The following is a 19479-nucleotide window of genomic DNA, read 5'->3' on the forward strand; positions in this document are numbered from 1 at the left end:
AAAACATTCTAAATCATTATAGAGACATTCAATATCGCTAACTCATAAAAACATTCTAAATCATTATAGAGACATTCTATATCGTTAAGAGCATTAGACATTCATCATATTCTAAGACATTATAAATCATTGTATATTATCCTATTTCATACACTACTGTAAGGGAATAAACTCTTCTAAATTGTAAGCGTTGATTCTCCATTACACGGAATCCAACAATAGTTCTAGAAAACAGTCCCATTGCACAATATTCCGGGTACACACGTGTTTGTAACATGGCAATCCCTATGGTACGAAAGACCTCATCGCACTTGAGACTGACTAAATGTATGGGGCGCCTAGTTTGGAGTTTTCAATAAAGAAATATCGCCTATATCTGTGAATTTTAGAAATGTTTTAGAAATGTTTTAAAAATTCCTAATATGACATGCTGGGTTTGAAGCATCCATATCATAAGTATTAGCCTTAACACATCAAGAAAGAGTAAGTATCTTTTAATGTAAAAAAAAAAATTCAGGACAAAAAGTTAAAATTATTTGGTGAAAATCTATATTTTTAAAATGTCTAACTTCATGTGCTTGTTTCAACTACAATTATTATTATATTTCATTGATTTTATCATTTTCGAAATTGGTGGACATTTAGAAATCGATATAAATTGGAAAAATCGAAATGAAAAAGTTGATTTTTTTACAAAATGTCGCGAGCATTTTCGATTCGGTCCACTATGCGCCACGGCAATTAGCCGTTTATTCTCAAAATTCTCATTCCGTCTCCATTCTATCTAAATTGAATGTTTGGTTTGGTTGAGTTTCCCTCGAAGTTTCGTTCGAAGTCTCGGCTCACCAACTGAACCTAGATTCTAATTCTTACATCGCAACTACTTGAAGTAATCAGGGCGAGATTTTTTTTCCTGTTCTTTTATATGTTCTTTTTAACTAGCTGCAGCCAATCGATTTAGATTTTTTTCTCCAAGTTATCTAGGATGGATTACTAATTATTATGACATTGTCTAGACGGTATCTACAGATGATTTGTACATGGTAAGTCTTCAGGTGAACACGACTCGACGTTCGTTAAAGCCAGAAAGATTTCAACATACATACAACATACATACAACGTATGTACTCCAATATTCATTAAACTCAATAAAATAGAGACATTCATACAATTTCTTTCATTGTTTGTTTATATATTTGTTTTGTCTGTACAAAAATGTTTAAAATAAAAATTTAATTTTACCTCTAAATATTCTGCTTTAATTCTTATTCTTAAATAATAATCTTTATATGAATAAGAATGTTTAATTCTTAAATACTAATACACACTTCAAGAATCATTTTGTTCAATAATTGAGGTGAAATTGCAGTACTAAATTTTAAGACTTCATAATTCTTTCCTATTGCTAAAAACCTTAGTGTTACAAAGAGTTTCTTTTACACTAAATACATTTTTCACAACTTAGTTTCTCAATCCTTGGGGAAATTTTATTATAGATAAAAAATTTATTATAGATAATAAAAAACAAGAGTCATCTATAGGTAGATAATTTCTATAATCACTAAATTCATTCGTCTGCAGCTCTTTTAATAATAACGAATTGAAAAACCTTTATTCTTTATTTCTTTAGATTAACCATCTTTTTGCCATTAACATACTTCCTATTACTGACATTTTAAAACACGTATTTTAACGTTGGTGTCACACGAAAACCTGAGAAATCGGTAGTGTGGAAATAAACTGACTCTGATGCAGATTTCATGAAATCTAAAAGTCGATGTATGCATTGCCGTATGTTTCAACGTGTGTGGGGACCTTAATAAAAAAGATATGCTTCGTAATATCAGTAAAAACCTAAAATGTGGATAGTGAAGTATTGTCTGCTAATAATATGTTATATGTAAAATGGAAGGATAACAAGAATGTTTATTTTCTCTTTACTAAACACACATCAGTAGACATTATAGGAATAGGCAAATTGGGAAGAAAATGGAGTGAAATAGTAAAAGAGAGAATCAAAAAGCTCAAGCCCTTCAATACAAAAAAGAAAAAAGAGAAAATGGGAATTTTATTTGCAAAATTAAATGATAGTTCTCTTTTCCATCAATACGAATGCAATACACAGTGAATAGAAACAAGAAAATGAGAAAGAAGAAGACATACTGATTTCAGAATTAACATTGGACAGCAGTTGCTAGAGACTGTACATTTGCCAAAATATTCAATTCGAAGTCGACCTTAAGCCAGTACCAGCTTCAAACCACAAGCAAAAATATAGGACTACATATTCCCTACAGAAAAAAAATGTAATAAAAAGGCAAATTATGTGCTACAGTAGAGTTTATGCATTTAACATTATATAGTATATAAATATTCAAAAAACTTCTTTACCGATAAATTTTATTTAGAGCAGAGTTACCAGAGCAATATTTAAATACAATTCCACAATTAGCTCTGAAGTCCAGGTGGAACAAGTTCTAAATGCGAATAATTTAAAGAAAAAATAAGCAGATATGAAGAGAAGAAGGCAATTAAAAAATGTGGGGAAGAAAGAAAAACAGATAAAAAGAAAATTAAATGTGTAGAAAAGAGAGAAGAATATTTAGGAAGCAAATTTATTTTACATGTTATTATTTACATTCCATTATACAATAAAGGAATATTTAATCGAGCAAACAGGAAAGAATTGAAAAAAAGAGGAAAAAAGGTAAGAAAATATATCCAAATGCAATACGAAGAATAATACAAAAAAATAGAACAATTCAAACATAACACAAAATACAAATATATCAGAATAATAGAGTTATTAGAATATTTAAGTGTAAAAGGAAAAATAAAAGTTATTAACCGAAATAAAATATAGTAATGGAGAGATGGAATTAATACTGAGAAGAAAAAGAGGAAAGATGATGTCAGTATGACATGAATTCAGAAACCTGAAACATATAACAAAGAATTCTAGGAAGACTAAAAAAAAGAATGTAATGATTGAAATAAAAAATAAATAGACTGAAGAATAACTTGAGAAATTAAAAAAGGATTAATTATTTAAAAATCAGATCTCACAGATCTTGAGATATGTTGTCAAGGTTAACATTCTAAATAATTTTTCCCTAGTGAGTGTTCATAAAATCCGTGTGCAATTTGAAATTGTAACTTTGTAAGTATATGTGATAAAAAGAATCTGTAAAAAGAATTAGAAAGCTTGATTATCTAGTTTTATTTTTGTCTTTATAGAATGACCATGGCTTCACTAGAAGAGACAATAAATTGTGTTCTTTGATTGGCTGAACTCAGATCTACCGCTGCTGTCCAAAGAAAGTTTAGAAGGAAAAAGCACCACACAGGAATTCTATATCCAATTGGATGAAAAAATTAAAAAAAAAACAGGTTCTGTCAACGATAAGTCATGGTCTGTTAGTGAAGAAACTGTAGTATCCATAGAAGAAACCTTTCAGTCAAATCTAAGAAAAACATTAAGACGTGCATCACTAGAGCTGAGGCTTTCAAAGTCTACTGTGCATAAAATTCTGTGGACAAGACTTCATATGAAAGCGTACAAAACTTAAGTGCATTAAATGTTAGAAGAGAATTATCATGGACAATTAATTTTCTGTCACCAATTCAATGGGAAACTTAGCAACAATAATACACTTTTGAGTAATTTAATGTTTTCCGACAAAGCAACATTTCACATTAGTGACAAGCTCAATAGGCATAATTGTCGTATTTGGGGAAAATCCAGAGTCTGTTAAACATGAAAGAGATTCTGCCAACGTTAATGTGCGGTGTGCTTTGGGAAAAAATCAAGTCATAGGACCATTCTTTTTCGAAGGATATGTTGTTAGTGGTAATAGCTATTTAGAAATGCTGCGAAGTTACTTTATTCCTCAATTTGAACAATTAGGACTTATAGAGAATACAGTGTTTCAACAAGATGATGCTCCTTGTCACTTGTTTTGCATGTTAGACAGTTTCTACCTCAGAAATTCACTAACAAATGAATTGGAAGAGGTGGACCATTTTCTTGGCTTCCACGTTCGCCAGATTGGATTCCATTTAATTTCTTTTTATGGGTAAATGTGAAAACTAATACTTATTTAACCAAACCTCTATCTTTAGAAAACTTACAAGTTGGAATAACTAATGTGATTGCTAGTGTTATGCTTGAAAAGTAATATGCTTATGTTTTTCGAGAATTACAGAATCGTATTACTTTTTGTATTAGTAATGATGGTGGACATGTTAAAAATTAACAAGAACAATAAAAAATATGAATGTTTCTTCTTCCTAATTCTTTCTATAAATTCTTTCTATCATACATACTTATAAAGTTACAAATTTCAAATTGCATACGGACTTTATGAACACCCTATATATAAATTTTTTTTTCTTTTTGTCATCCTATATCGTTTTTCTAACGCTTGAAATATTTGTTTTAAGTAAAACTAAGGATATGTTCGAAACTAATTTTTAAATTCTCAAAACTTGAAACTTTCTTGGGTTTTGAGGAATTTTGAGGTTTTGAGTAACCCTAATTAAAACTCTGAATATAAGCTTGAATTAGGTTTGGACCAGATTTAGCTTTGATTCATAGCTTTAAAAGTTACAGCTAGAAAATTTAAACAAAGAAGGTAAATAATATAAATATAATATAATATAATAATATAAATAATATAATATAATAAGATAAATTTTACTGATTTACATATTAACATATACACACATAAAATATAGAGCATATCTGGTGAAAAATTCGAACAACATTCCATGGTACAGGACTCGCAAAACATATTATGTAAGATATATTATATAAATGAGATTTCAACAGCAATATAATTGATAGCTGAATAGTTGTTGCTTTTTGTATTATGGCTGAGATATTTCCAATTTCAAATGACACTAATATAATATAATATAAAGTTTAATTAATATAATAATAATAACAATATAGTATAAAGTTTATAGTTAAGAATTGTATTTATGTTATTATTTAATATTTCTAGTAACGGAGAGTGTCGTATGAAGATATTTTATATTCTGTTAAAAATTATCAATATAGCATTTAAATCTAATCCAAACCTAACCTAAGCCTATATTAGTAGTTTTAATTAATACAAACATATTATTAATACAAATGTTAGAGATACGATATAAAGTGACAAAAATATTTTATGAATATCTCAAAAACTGAAGCAGTAGTAAATAGAAAAAAATTGTTCAGAATTATGTTTTCAGTCAAATCCTAAATATGATCAAGCTTTGTAAATAATTATTAAAAAAACAAAAGAAAAGGAGAACACAATAAGTAGAGCGTTAAAATAATAGAATAAAATCGAGTGAAAATGGAAGGGAGACAATGTTAAGTCTATAAATAAGATAATTCTGTAAAGACAGATTAATATCAGTACGATTCTTAGCTGCGAAGTTTACTATTATAATTATAATATGATCTATTATATTATTTTACCTAAATATATAATAACAAATGTAATTGCAAAAAGTTGTAAATGTAGTTATTTAATTATTAAATAAATTAAAAATATTATTTTATTATACCAGTAATTTACCAAATTTATTGGCAAATATAATCACATTAATGAACCATAAAATATTTTTTATTTTTATTTTATATTTATGAATGATTATATTATATATTTGAATGTTTAATATATATCGTCAATCCTATGGAATAATAAAACAACAGCAAATTTATAAATTTTTCTCTTCTCTTAATTCCATCATTAACTCATTAATCTTTCTCTTAATTAATGTCAAAAATACCTCATTTTTTCGATATAAAAATTTCCGGAATATCCTTGGTCGCTAAAAGACTGTTACGTCATTATTGAAGTCGGTTGTACAATAATGATTTTTGTTGCTGTACGATATTTAATTAAGACATACTAGCATTCCTTTTTTTCTGGTACAAAAATGACGTATCGAATTTGTATAAAATAATATTATAGACATATCTTGTATTAACAGAAGTTCAGTATTTAAGACAACATACACCTAAATGTCAGATGGAAATTTGATCGAAATCGATGGAAATTTTATCATCAAAGGAATTTGGAGATAGAGGGAGATACATTTCCGTTCAAACGTTATGGCTTCTTTTTTGACAGATTTAATTTACATAAAAAAAATAACGCAATTATACTTTTTACACATAAATCAATTTCAATCAAATATTTTCGCATACAATTCATAGATACAAATATTTATGAATTTTTTCAGTATGGGTATAAATTTGGAGTATGGGTATAAATTTTCGGTTTTTGGTCAAATTTGTTGTTAATGAATTGTCTCCGATAATTCACAAAATTAATTAAATACTGTAAAAAACATCGTGTTACATTTCTACTTGCATTGTGTTCGCAGCTCTTGATATTAATTTTTAAAAGTCCAAACATTACGTTATTAATTCGTAACAGTTTAAAATTTGTACTCGAACAAAACAAACTTGTCAATTAAATTCAGTATATCATTTGATCTATTATACGAATTATCAGTCGATGAAAAACTCAAACTTCAATTGAGATTCTTCCGTAATACTGCTACTATTGGTAAATTTTAACCTCATTTTTAAACATTCAACAAGTTTATGATAAAGAAAAACAAATAGTTTTAGCCTTAGTCACTTCCAAAATTGTTCATCTACTCGATGAAAGATTGTTAATATTTTAAGTAGTTATAACTTCGTGAAAAGTAATCATACAGCAATCCAGTTAGTCCAATTTTAGAATATAAAGCTTCTGTTTTGACAATTCTAAGTTTATCTTGTTTAAAAATGTTTTAACATTATGAACTGTTTGTTTTCAAAAGTAATAAAACTTCAAATGTCTTGAAAATTATTGAAAAAACTTTTTCATGATTAAATTCATCATAGTTTGAAAAATTGAAGCCTTCCCTTTACAAAGCTCTTGCTGCATGATTTTATTGAACTTTATATGAATATTAAGATTAAACAAGAAAAATTTGCCACGAAACGGGCTACTCTTATCCGAATGAAAGTATCTATACTGTTCCATATACTTATTTTATATTTATTTCATTTAAAAAAACAAAGATCACTCTGAAATTTCGGCATAGACAAAATTTGTGGCTATCATAAGGTATACCCCTGAAACATAAGTTTTACTATATTTTTTTCTATCACAAATAATTTAGGAAATACTTTCGTGGTTCACTTCAAATGGGATACTCTATATGTATAGAACGAGCGATGAGCCATTGAAAGTCAAAGTTGATTGTCTGTAAATGAAATCGAAAATAATGATATTAATTTTATTGAAATTAATTTTAAAAATAACCAATGCATAATAGATGACAATAAAGAAATAACAACAGGGATTTACTTCCAAAAAAAAAAACTAACTGGATCTAATAAATAAAACAATCACATTCGAAATTTCTAGACTCTTCATTCGATTCACTCGATACCATCGGCAAATACAATTTTTTTTAAATGTTATAACGGAAGCTATTTCAAATTGTACCCCTTCTCCAAAAACTGCTAATGTCAAACAACACAGGAACTTAGTTCCATGGTGGAATGGCGAGTGTACCAAGCTCATACGTCTTAGAAAAGCTGCACTTAAAAAGTGGAGATATTCACGTAACATAGCCGATTATATAGAATATAAGAAACGCATAGCTTCAGCTATATAAATAGTATATAAAGACATGTAAAGTTGACAATTTCAGAAAATTCGCAGAAAGCATCTGAAACCGATGTGACATAAGTCTGGAAGAAATGCAAGATCCTAAAAAATAAATGGGCGAGTGTTAAATTCAATGAAGGCTACTCAGACCGATTAACTAAAATTGAAGATGTAATTAACAAACTCAGTCTTCCTTGGGTTCCCACTAAGCCAACTTTTGCCTTTCCAGAATTATACGCTAATGAAAATAACCAGTTTCTCAGTTCGCCTTTTGGCCTTCATGAATTTACTCTGGCCCTTAATAGTTGTAGCTTCAAGACCTTCCCAGGCCTTGACAGAATTGAATACATTCTAATTGTCAAACTGCCTCTCTCAAACAAACTGATACTACTTGATCTGCTCAACGAAATCTATTCGCTCAGTATATATCCTCCAGCGTGGAAGGAAAGTCTTACGTTTTTCATTAATAAGAAGGATACTGATGAAGTATCTCGTTAACACCTTGTCTCTGTAAGATATTGGAAAAAATCATTAAGTCAAGGCTTCAATGGTGGCTAGAAACTTCTGACCTTCTCCCCTCTTCTCAGACTGGTTTTCGATCAGGAAGATCTTGTGCTAATAACCTTGCAATGACTATGTCCTTGGGATGCCTTCATAACATTGTTAATCTTGTAAGCTTCCTAACGCACGAACGTAATGTCACGTTTGTCGTCAACGACTCCTACACTTTCACAAGAAAAGTATTTAAGGGCCTGACCGAAGGTGGATTCCTCAGCCCTCTCCTATATCTTATTTACATCAATGATATTACAGTCGGCCTAAATCCTTCTATTCAAATTTCACAGTTCGCGGATGACATAGCTATTTACTGTCCAGTCACAATACCTAGCAAAAGTAAAAGAACTTTAGAAAAAATCATTACCAACTTAGGTGCCAAATCGACCGTCTTGGGTTATCTTTAGCACCTGAAAAGACTATCCTTATTCGATCAAAAAGGGATCCGACCAAGTACCTGCTCGATTAAATAATCACTCCATCAGATCTAGGGACCATGTTCAATTTTTAGGAATATTTTTCGATTACCAGCTTAAATTCAATGTGCACATTGATTACGTCCGCAATAAATGTTCAAAAAGACTAAACATTCTTAAATTTATTAGTGGCATAAACTGGGGAGCTGAACCTTCCACACTCATTTCTTTATACAAAAGCCTCATTCGTTCTCATATCGATTACAGTTTCTTTGTTTTCGCTCCTAAAACTAAAAACCTAATGATAAAGCTGGAGAGAATTCAATACGCAGCTCTAAGAATTGCTCTAGGATACTGTAGTAGCATTCCCACCAATATTAGGTGAGTCCAGATTGTGCATGCTGCAGTACAGAGCCAAATATCTGTGTAACCGATTTATAATGAAAAATCTCTCTAACAGTGGAACTTTATATAACTGGGTTAACAGACTCCACAACTCCACTATTTGGAATAATCTAGTGCTTAAATCCCACAACATACTTCTTAGTCAAATCGATACTCTGGTACATGAAAGACAATTGCTTAAAACGGAAAGAGACTATTCCCTCTTTTTATATGAATATAATTTACTCTTTACAACAATATTCCTTCAAATCGAATTGGGTTATCTCCTCAAAGATGCTGCGTATCCTAACTCTATGTTCCTTGCTCACCTATGTAACAGACCCCCTAACTCCATCTCCTTTTTTATTGATGGCAGTAAAGATGAGAAGTCTGGTAGAGTAGGAGCAGCCTGCTACTCACAGGACTTAAATATCTTTTCACTGTTGGGCTTACATAATTATTTCTTTATCTTCTCAGCTGAATGTATTGCATTATAAAATGCTATCAGAATGGCCCTTGAGTCCTCTCATAACAACCTTTATATATTCAGACAGTTTATCTGCCCTGCAAGCCTTAATTAAGAGCTCAGTAACTATTAATACTAACCCATTTATTCTCGATATTAGAAGGCTCGTCATTTCAACTTCGTCTAACTTTCGAGCCAGTGAATGGACCAATATAAAAAAAAGACACGCAAACTAATGGTTTCAGATAATGATATTAGAGGACGTAAAAAATTTCTTGATAATGAGCCATAGAAGATTGGAAAAGGATTATTTGAAGTAAGAAAACAAGAATAGATTTGAATCCGATTGAAGATCCTGATATTGGTATTCAATCCGATAATACGGATCAATCGATAAAATAATGTCGGAGGATTGCTCTATAATGTGTTGGTACTACTTTACGAAGCCCTTAGTTACAGGAAGAAATCATGTGCTAAGAAGATTACACCTAGTTCTGTTTTTATACGATTTTGATTTTAAAAAAATTCACGAATTAAAAAAAAATTTTCATTTTCTTTTTACACAAATTGTTTTGATTCAACACGATCAACCCAAACTCTAATTGTAAGAAAAATTTTACCATTTTATGAACGACTGTAAATATAGGTGGGAATTTTACATAAATAACACAAATTTATATGAAGCTTCGTAAATACATATAAGTTTTATATGCATAATTCGAATAGCATAATTATATTGTTCTCTCCGAGTAAATTAAATTCGTCACAAAAATGCCATAACTTTTAAACATTCTGTTTCGATATCCCGAACACTTAATGAATTCATTTAGTGATAATATTTTCATTAATATACTATATTCCCTAGTTGAAATTATTCTAAATACCATTTCTTCATAAAATAAAATTCGTTTACTAATTAAATAATCTTTAATAATATTTTTGGTATACAATATTCTTCTGGTATAAGTCTTGCCAAACTCTAATCAACATTATAGAATATTATTATTATTTAATTAATAACAAGTTTTACTAGATAAAATAGATTTTCTTTGTCTCTCAAAAATTTTTCCGACTTTTTTACAGTCGTTTTACAGTCGTTTCTTTATTCCATCGGATCGAAGATATAAATAAAGTTGAATAAGTACTTGATCACTTCTGCGCGGTAATTATTCCAGTGTGTAGACATTTGTGGCTTCAATGGTACATTTTGCGGAAGTGAAAATGGATTAGTTATTTTTATATCTTGTACTAATATTGCATCAAATATTCTATGGGCATAGTATTGAAACTCTATGTAATATCCTTCTCTGAAACACTGGTAACGATAAACAATTCCATTTGTAAAATGGGTAACTGTAGCTTCTCGATAAAAATTGCTTTTTTGATGTGAAATTAAAGGTTGCCACTGTACAGGCAATGATAATGCTCTTCCTCGTTTTATATATATTAAAGCTTCTGATAAAATAGGAATCCCAAACACTCCATTGCCGACATATGGCAAATAATGGTGTTCTCCTTCCTTTGGTGGATTATGAAGAATATTTGCATTATATTCTCCAATATCTAAATAAAAGGCACCTAGTCGCTCATTCATACAATGGTCTTCTATTGCTATAAAAATAGATATATGTTACTGTAAAAAATTTATTTAGTAGTTCACAGATATTGGACGCTCAAGGCTACTTTTGATACTCTTGTATTTCAAGTTAAAATTTTTATTTTTTATCTTATAGTCTTCAATAATTTAACAATTAATATGTTAGAAAGTTTAACAATTAATATGTTTATGCTTACATCAGATTCTCTGTTTTAAAAATAACCCTGATTGACCAATATTCGTAAATGTCAATAAATACAGATGTCTTAATATTACAAATATTACAAGTGTATTTTTTAATAGATTTCAATATTAATTTACATTGTCATATAATATTAAAGTGTTGTTAAAATATTGTTTAAAGCATTACATTAAATTCAGCATTTAAGCATCAATTTCATATTTCATGTTAGAAAAATTGTAATATACGTTGTATAGGAAATATTTTTTATTTATAAGAAAATATACAAATCAATATTAAATTTTTAAAATAAAATAATATAATTTATGTAACTAGAGTCAGCCTACAAATAAAATTTTACTTTTGAAATTTAAAATAAAATTGCTATTTTTAAATTTTTCATCAATAGAATTAGATATAATACAATTAGTATGAGTTATGTCGGGTATTCACGGATTTAGTGTCCAGTAATTTTCTCGTAAACGATAGATTCTATGGAAAAATGAAAGGACAAAATTGTACTATTTTTTTATACGAAAATTTTTTCCGATCATATTATTTTCTGAAAACTGAAGCTGACCATTAATTTTTTAAATGGAATGCTATATTTTTTTCTATATTATGTATAGAATATATTAATTATCTAATATATTATATATTAATATAGATAATATATTAATTATCTATATTATATTAAATTATATCTTTTTCTATATTATGAAATTAATGATGTAACCATTCAATGACCTTCATACTTAGACGTCAGGAACGGAAGAAATAGTTCGGATATTGTGGACTGACTTATCGGTATTTCTTGTCGAGATGTTAACAACTCATATTCAAAAAGATCTCCATTCACTAGAATATACTTTCGTGTTCTATGCAATACACTTTTGGTGTATTCTAATTGTATTCGTAATATCAATGTACAGGTGTTTATTATTTTTCATCTCAAATCATTTACACTGGAAGATGGTATCACAAATGATATTTTTCACAGTGCTTCGTAAAAAATATAAGGAGAGACCTAACTGGCCATTTCACAAAAGACGTTTCAGACGTTTCAATCCATTTATTTGGAAACATGAAATTGGCGTTAAAGAAATTGGTTGCTGGTCTACAATTGTGGGAGCAGAGCATCGACTTCAATAATCGATAATGGCAATGCTTTTTAGTAACTTCGAAATTATTGTGTGTTCAAAAACACTAAATACCTAGTATCATTTAATGTTTTACTATAAAAATAAGGTTCTATTAGCATTTTTTAATTTCTATTTAGAGTTTTTTTAGGTTCGTTTGACCGTTCAAGAACTTAGTAATACTTAAAATGTTTTCATTCCTGATTTGCTTCTTACAATTAGTATATTTTCTTTTGTCAAGTATTGTTCGTTTGTCATTTATTATTCACTATTTCATATTAATTTTTCTAAGAATAATACTTTCAACAGCAAGAAAAGAATCTTCAATATACCGTTTATTTCTGCTTTTTCTTCTACGCAAAACATCTGATTTAGGATAAATTGAAACGAATCGAATCACAAGACGAATTGGATTAAAATAAAAATTTAGTTCATATTTATTACATCGTGATGGAAAGAAACGATTGTTCATATTATCTTATTTCTCCTTCAGAGCCTAATAATTAATGATTAAATTGCGAATGTTTATGCAAATACATATTTTTATAGAAAAAAAATACAGAAATAGGATCAGAAATTTATTTTGTAGTTAGACAATTCAAAGTACAGGCTGTAAAAAAAAATGTCACGACTATGCTAGATCGATTCTACACTCTCGATTTAATGGAGAACAATGTAAGCAAAGTGTCGCAAAATTGACTTTGACCGGTTTTTTAAAGGTCAAAGTTTTTTTATGATTGCATCGTATTCTACTTATCGAGAAAATAAAATGTCTCCAAGGAACCATGGGTCGGAAATGTCTCGTTCTCCTAAAAAATGATTACATATATCCAATTATTATTAAACTCGCCATATATGTAATAGTTTTATATTTTGCAATAGAATAGGCTCTGCTATTGCACTTAGTTTCTTCCATCGTCGAACATTTCTTCCACAAGACAGCACTATCCTGCCGTATTATCTGTAAAAGACGTGCTTGTGCATCTGCCGGGTGCCTGTGTTAAGGTTTGTCATCAGTTTTTAGGCATTTCCAGTAGTGCTATTAAAAAATGTTTCAAACAAAATTTTTTTAGTATTTAGTGGGCTACATAATCTCATATTTTTAAATCTCAAAAAGTATTTTTTACATAAAAAAGGCAAGGTCACCTTATACACCTACACACTCTGTGTATTAGACTTTTCGTTGTAGCTATAATTACGCTGCCTCTAAACAAGATGGTGCTGTCTTGTGAACTCGTGGAAGAAATGTTCGACGAAGAAATTAAGTGCAGTAGCAGAGCCTATTCTATTGCAAAATATAAAACTATTACATATATGGCGAGTTTAATAATAATTGGATATATGTAATCATTTTTTAGGAGAACGAGACATTTCCGACCCATGGTTCCTTGGAGACATTTTATCTTCTCGATGAGTAGAAAACGATGCAATCATAAAAAAATGTGACCTTCAAAAAACCGGTCAAGGTCAATTTTGCGACACTTTGCTTACATTGTTCTCCATCAAATCGAGGGTGTAGAATCGATCTAGCATAGTCGCGACATTTTTTTTTTTTTACACCCTGTACATACGTATATTATTTTACATATTTTACATACTTCGTATATTTTGTGTAGATTTTGCATAGATGCACATGCAAAAGTATATTGCACGTATCATTTATATTTATCATATGTATTAAATTCCACATTGTTTAATGAATTTTCAAATTAACCTTCTGCGAATTAAATTAAAATGTTGCTACATTCAACATGACTCATATAACATACACAACAATATAAAATATTATACGATACCAATTAATTTTTCAAGAAATGACAGCAAATACCGTTCTCGAGTCAACACAATCATGATAATCGTGATATTATAGGCAATAGATAAACTCGTAACAATAGTATAAAACACAGCGTTAGTTGTAGTGTTATAAACTACTGAAATGCCCGAAGTAAAAAAAAAAAAAAATCGACGTACATTAGTTCAAAATTAGATTGATGAAACAGAAAGTAGCAGTTCTGTTCATAATGGAAGATGTGTGCATGGTAAAGTATGTGAAAAATAAATATGTACGTTGTAATAGAAAATTGCAATTATTTACAACATTTAAATATTCTCAGTCACAAAAACAAATTATGAAATAACCAGAAATATCAAAAAAAGAGGCAAAAAAAGAATAAATTTTATATTCACAAGTACAAAACAATAATTGTAGTAAATATGAGTTAATGAAATCTTCATAATAAAAAGTGTAGTTTCCTTATGAAATATATGAATCAAAATATACCCAATAAGTCAATATTTTGTAAAAACCATCTCAATAATTACTATAAATTAGCAATGTGTAATATTAAAACCATCTCAATAATTACTATAAATTAGCAATGTGTAATATTAAAAATGACATTGCTGAAAATTACATCTGAATTTTGGTAGACGAAACAACAGACAAAATTGGACTATTTGCAAATTTAATTATTAAAGAGAGAAAATGTGTAAGTTTAAAGTATTAATATTCTATTTATTTACAAGTAAATAATTAAAAGAAACAAACTATAAAAGTACTGCTCGTTCTGTTAATTGATTTGTACGAATAACGTGGCAGAGCGATATTAAGGAAAGAACATTACTGCTAATAATAGATGCAGTTTCTGACATGATAAAAGCTGCTAAAAAATTAAAAATATTCTATCTACATATGATTCATATAACATGTGCAATACATGAATGAATTAAACAGAGTCGCACTAAGAACCTAATAAAGAAAGGTTTAAGCGAGAAACTCGTTAAATAAACTCAAAATGTAATTCCATGAAATAAGAGACTTGCATACAGAGACATAATCAAAAAATTCTCTGACGATACAAATTACATCATCCATGCACTTACATGCACTGACAATCTAACCGTACTCCAACATAGATACCTTTCTAATCGATCTATATCAACACCGATGCTAAACAATGAATGATCTACCATCCAATCAGCTACCAGTCATTCTTCACAAAAACTACCACCATCACAATTGACTGGTCCCCATATAAATCCCTCTGCAATTTCTATCACATAAATCTAACACATACCATGCGATATGGACAAAGAGATTCGTACAAAACGATAAAAACAGTCTACAACAAATTAACAGACACAACTTACAACAATCATAAAAACCCACCGAACGAAGTTCTCTAAAAAATCATTTACGCCAGGAACCAGAAGAAGATACTAACGCACAGGAAGTTATATAGAAACTAGTTAAAAACCTATTACCCGATCGAATACGATAACAAATTAGACAACATAAAAACTTCACATAATAACAAAAATGAATAAAGTAAATAAGATGGTCAACTCATTATAAACCATCTCCAAAATGAGGGGAACAAACTTGAGTCATGATTGCGCAGCATGACAGACTATTGTGACTTGATAATTTAGTGAAATACAAACGTGGGTGTTTTGAAAAATTTCCAAATAACGTTATTTTTAAATTACTTTTTAAAGTTATTTCAGAAATAATCTATTTAAAATAACGAAATTATATTATTAAGTATTTTATATAAAAATTAAATTAATTTATTTCCAATTAAATAATTTATTTGTTATTTCATGAAATAAATTATTTACTATTTGCTAGAATCTTTATTTGATTTTAATAGAAATATTGGTTTCTCAAGACATAACATTCAATGTTTATATTTAGTATTTCTTATTCTGCGGCATAGTTACTGCAACAAACAAGTTGAAATGAATATCGTTCGATTTTCTGATGACGATAGAAGAAATTTAAATATGCTCCATGACTATATATTAATAAAACAAATGTTTATAAAGTATAATATTTTCCTCCCTCCTCTTCGTTATTAATAGAAACAGCAGCTTTAACAGATGTCCCCAAATTTTGTTCATTAACGGACCAAATGTTTGAAGAACGAGTCCTATTAAAAGCTAAGATAAATTTCTGCCGTGATAACACTAATAATATCATTTTAATTTTGATTTTCATTGATTTTTTTTCATTTAAGTATTTTAGTTTCATTAATACTTACTATCAATGTTATTTTAAAAACAAATTTTTAATTACCAAATAAATATTATTTTCTTAAATAATCAATTTTTCAATTTATTATTTTCCTAATTATTTATATAGCTTTAAATTCCTTTAATTGACCAAATAAACTACATATCATTAATTGAAATTCATTACTTGTCAAATACCAAACAACATTATTTCAAAAATTTATTTACAAATTATTATTCGAAATAAATTTCGTCCAGGTTTGGTGACATACACCAATACAACCATATCCTATTCTTCCATCTATCATGAAAGCCATAATTTATTAGAGATATCATCGGTGAGCCGAAATGCGAATATAACGTAAATGATACGATCGAAAATGTAAACGAATCACTGAGTTGAAAAACATGTAAACAGGAGAGGGCTATTCCCACTTTCATGATTGCATATTTCATTTTGTCGAAGATTTCATTAGTATTCATCTTCCATACTTAGAGCACGATTCTAATGCTAATTTCAAGAGAGTTTATAATGATGGCGGAAATATAGGGTATTCCAGGGTTAAATCGCCAAACCTTAGATATGCATTTAGGACCCTAAAACAAACAAATTTTTTTCCTCTGAAAGTATGCTCGCATATGCTTCCTTCAAGAGATATTTACTACTAAAATTGTAGAACTTAGTAATGTATGCCATCGAAATAATTCAGGTTTATTACGGATATTTTTTTTTTATTAAGCTTTCAAATCTCAGATTTATTCGCTGTGAAGTAAATGTACTTAACCATTAATACCTTAGATGCTAATCTTAAATGCTAATATAGGAGTTATTTACACATTTACAGATAGGATACATGCACACGCTTCAATGTAGGCTCAACAAGCAGAACAGACATGGTGGTCAGTAGAAACAATTTTAAGCTACTTAATTGTTAATGTAGGGATCTTTGGATCTTTGAGACTCGTAAAGAGGACATTGCCAGACTATGTAGTCTTGTTCACTGCTATTGCATTCACATCTGGGAGTGTCCAATAAACCAACTCGAAATAGAAAGGAGGATAAGTAGTAATGGTTAGCTCAGCAGCGATTGATCATCACAATTAGTTGGCGGGAAAACTTTCTTTTTTCAAACCAAGGCTTAGATTTTTTTCGTGTAAAAATTGTGGAAGTATTCCTTTCCTTTACTTTTACCAAGTTCGGTAATGTAGACTTTTGTGTTATTGTTCATGACCTGCTTTAAGTTTTCGCGAAAATCCGTGAACGAAATAAGAGATTGTACTTTAGAGCTTATACTTATGCTACTCATTTCTTTAGCAAGAGAATCAGCTAGCTCATTTCCGGATATACAATATGAGAAGGTATCCAGTGAAACTTGATGCAGCCCTGTTTATTTTTTATCTGTTAGTATTCTTGGTATTTTTTTTTTTTTTTTTAATTAAAAAATGTAAAGGGTTGGTTGTAATCTGTGTAGCTGGGTTAGCAATTTGTTCAAAGGCACTGAGTGAATCGGAGAAAATATAATTGTTTAGATTAACGTTATTGAGAGCAATATCTAAAGCATCGTTGATCGCGACGCATTCGGCAATAAAAACAGATGTGTTTCGAATTAAAGATCTTTTGTTAACCATATCTAGCTGAGGACATGTACAAGCTAAGCCAACTGACGGAAACTCCGAACTCTTGCTTCCGTCTGTAAATATCGTACAGACCTGTTCTGTTTAATGAGACAATTAGTCCATCCATTAAGATCATTCTATATTTTGGCTGCGTGGCCAAAGAAGGTATCGATAAGAATTGAGCTGGGTTGAGTTGAGTGGTTGTAATCGAATGTAATCGATATAAGTTAAAGTTATTCATCATGGACAGGTAAGGGATTAATTCTTCTATACTTCTGGCACATAACTCATAAAGTCTTCTTCTTTTGAATTTATCGAGTCTAGTGGCATTATTTCGATAAGTATTATAAGTAATTGTTTTACAGATAGGAAGACTTTGGTTAGAGAACTTTGAGGAGATATACACTGCACAGAAATTTAACTCTTTCACATATGAGAGAAAGTTTAGATTCCGCCAAGAGAACGTTAATGGAAGTAGTAATACAAAAGCCAAGGGTATACCTTAATGCAGTATACTGAATTCGTTCGAGTTTGTTTAGATCTTTGCGTTAGATCTTTGCGTGAGGAAAAGTACCCTAAGGAACCGTAATTACGTATATGATTAAAGAAATTGTTGTATTTATTACTAAAAACAATTGTAATTATTGTGTTTGTAATTATTGTAATTAATATGTTACTCAAAATTATTACCATTAGCTTGGAGACAACCATTACACCTATAATAACAAAAGTAGCTGAGTCTCACTATACGCCTATTATTTAGTTCACTACAAAAACTTAATATTCATTTTCCCGGAAGATGGATCGGTCGTGCTGGAGCTGTCAATTGGCCTCCGCGTTCACCGAACTTAACTCCAATGGATTTTTTCGTGAGGAGCAGTGAAGCAAAAAATGTACAAGCAACCTGTTAATAACATTGAAACATTAAAATTGAGAATACTGCAAGCGTGTAACGAAATAATAGACGTACAGTGTCAATCAGCCACTTCTTCTGTTATTGATAGGTGTAATGCTTGTTTCCAAGTTGATGGTAATCATTTTGAGCAACATATTAATAATTACAATAATTACAAACACAATAATTACAATTGTTTTTAGTAATAAATACAACAATTTTCTTTAATAATATCCGTAAAAAACCTGAATTATTTCGATGGCATACATTACTAAGTCCTATAACTTTAGTAGTAAATATCTTTTGAAGGAAGCATTTGCGAGCATACTTCCAGAGGAATAAAATTTGTTTGTTTTAGGGTCCTAAATTCATATCTAAAGTTTGGCGATTTAACCCGGGGACACCCCGTATATTAATACCTGCAAAATACTTCAATAAAGTGTTATCAAATTATTTCGTAACACGCGAAATATATAAATTATGGCTTCTGCGTGTAAACGTATTCAAGCAGACTTCCTGATCGACATGAATTTAAACGATTAGACTAA

The 19479-nt window shown here is 29.5% G+C and overlaps 1 protein-coding gene across 3 annotated transcripts in view; it reads right to left on the bottom strand.

Annotated features, from left to right (window-relative positions):
• The window catches only part of LOC122538014 (uncharacterized protein KIAA2013 homolog), a 47233-nt gene that overhangs the window by 17869 nt on the left and 9885 nt on the right, over positions 1-19479 (bottom strand). For all 3 annotated transcript variants that reach the window (XM_043671730.1, XM_043671729.1, XM_043671731.1), the window contains one exon: positions 10634-11099. In XM_043671730.1, the coding sequence (XP_043527665.1) occupies positions 10634-11099 (466 nt within the window). The remainder of the gene's footprint in view (positions 1-10633; positions 11100-19479) is intronic.

This window comes from Frieseomelitta varia, unplaced genomic scaffold, assembly GCF_011392965.1.
Source record: "Frieseomelitta varia isolate USP_RPSP 00005682 unplaced genomic scaffold, Fvar_1.2 scaffold_950, whole genome shotgun sequence".
NCBI classification, from domain to species: Eukaryota; Metazoa; Arthropoda; class Insecta; order Hymenoptera; family Apidae; genus Frieseomelitta; species Frieseomelitta varia.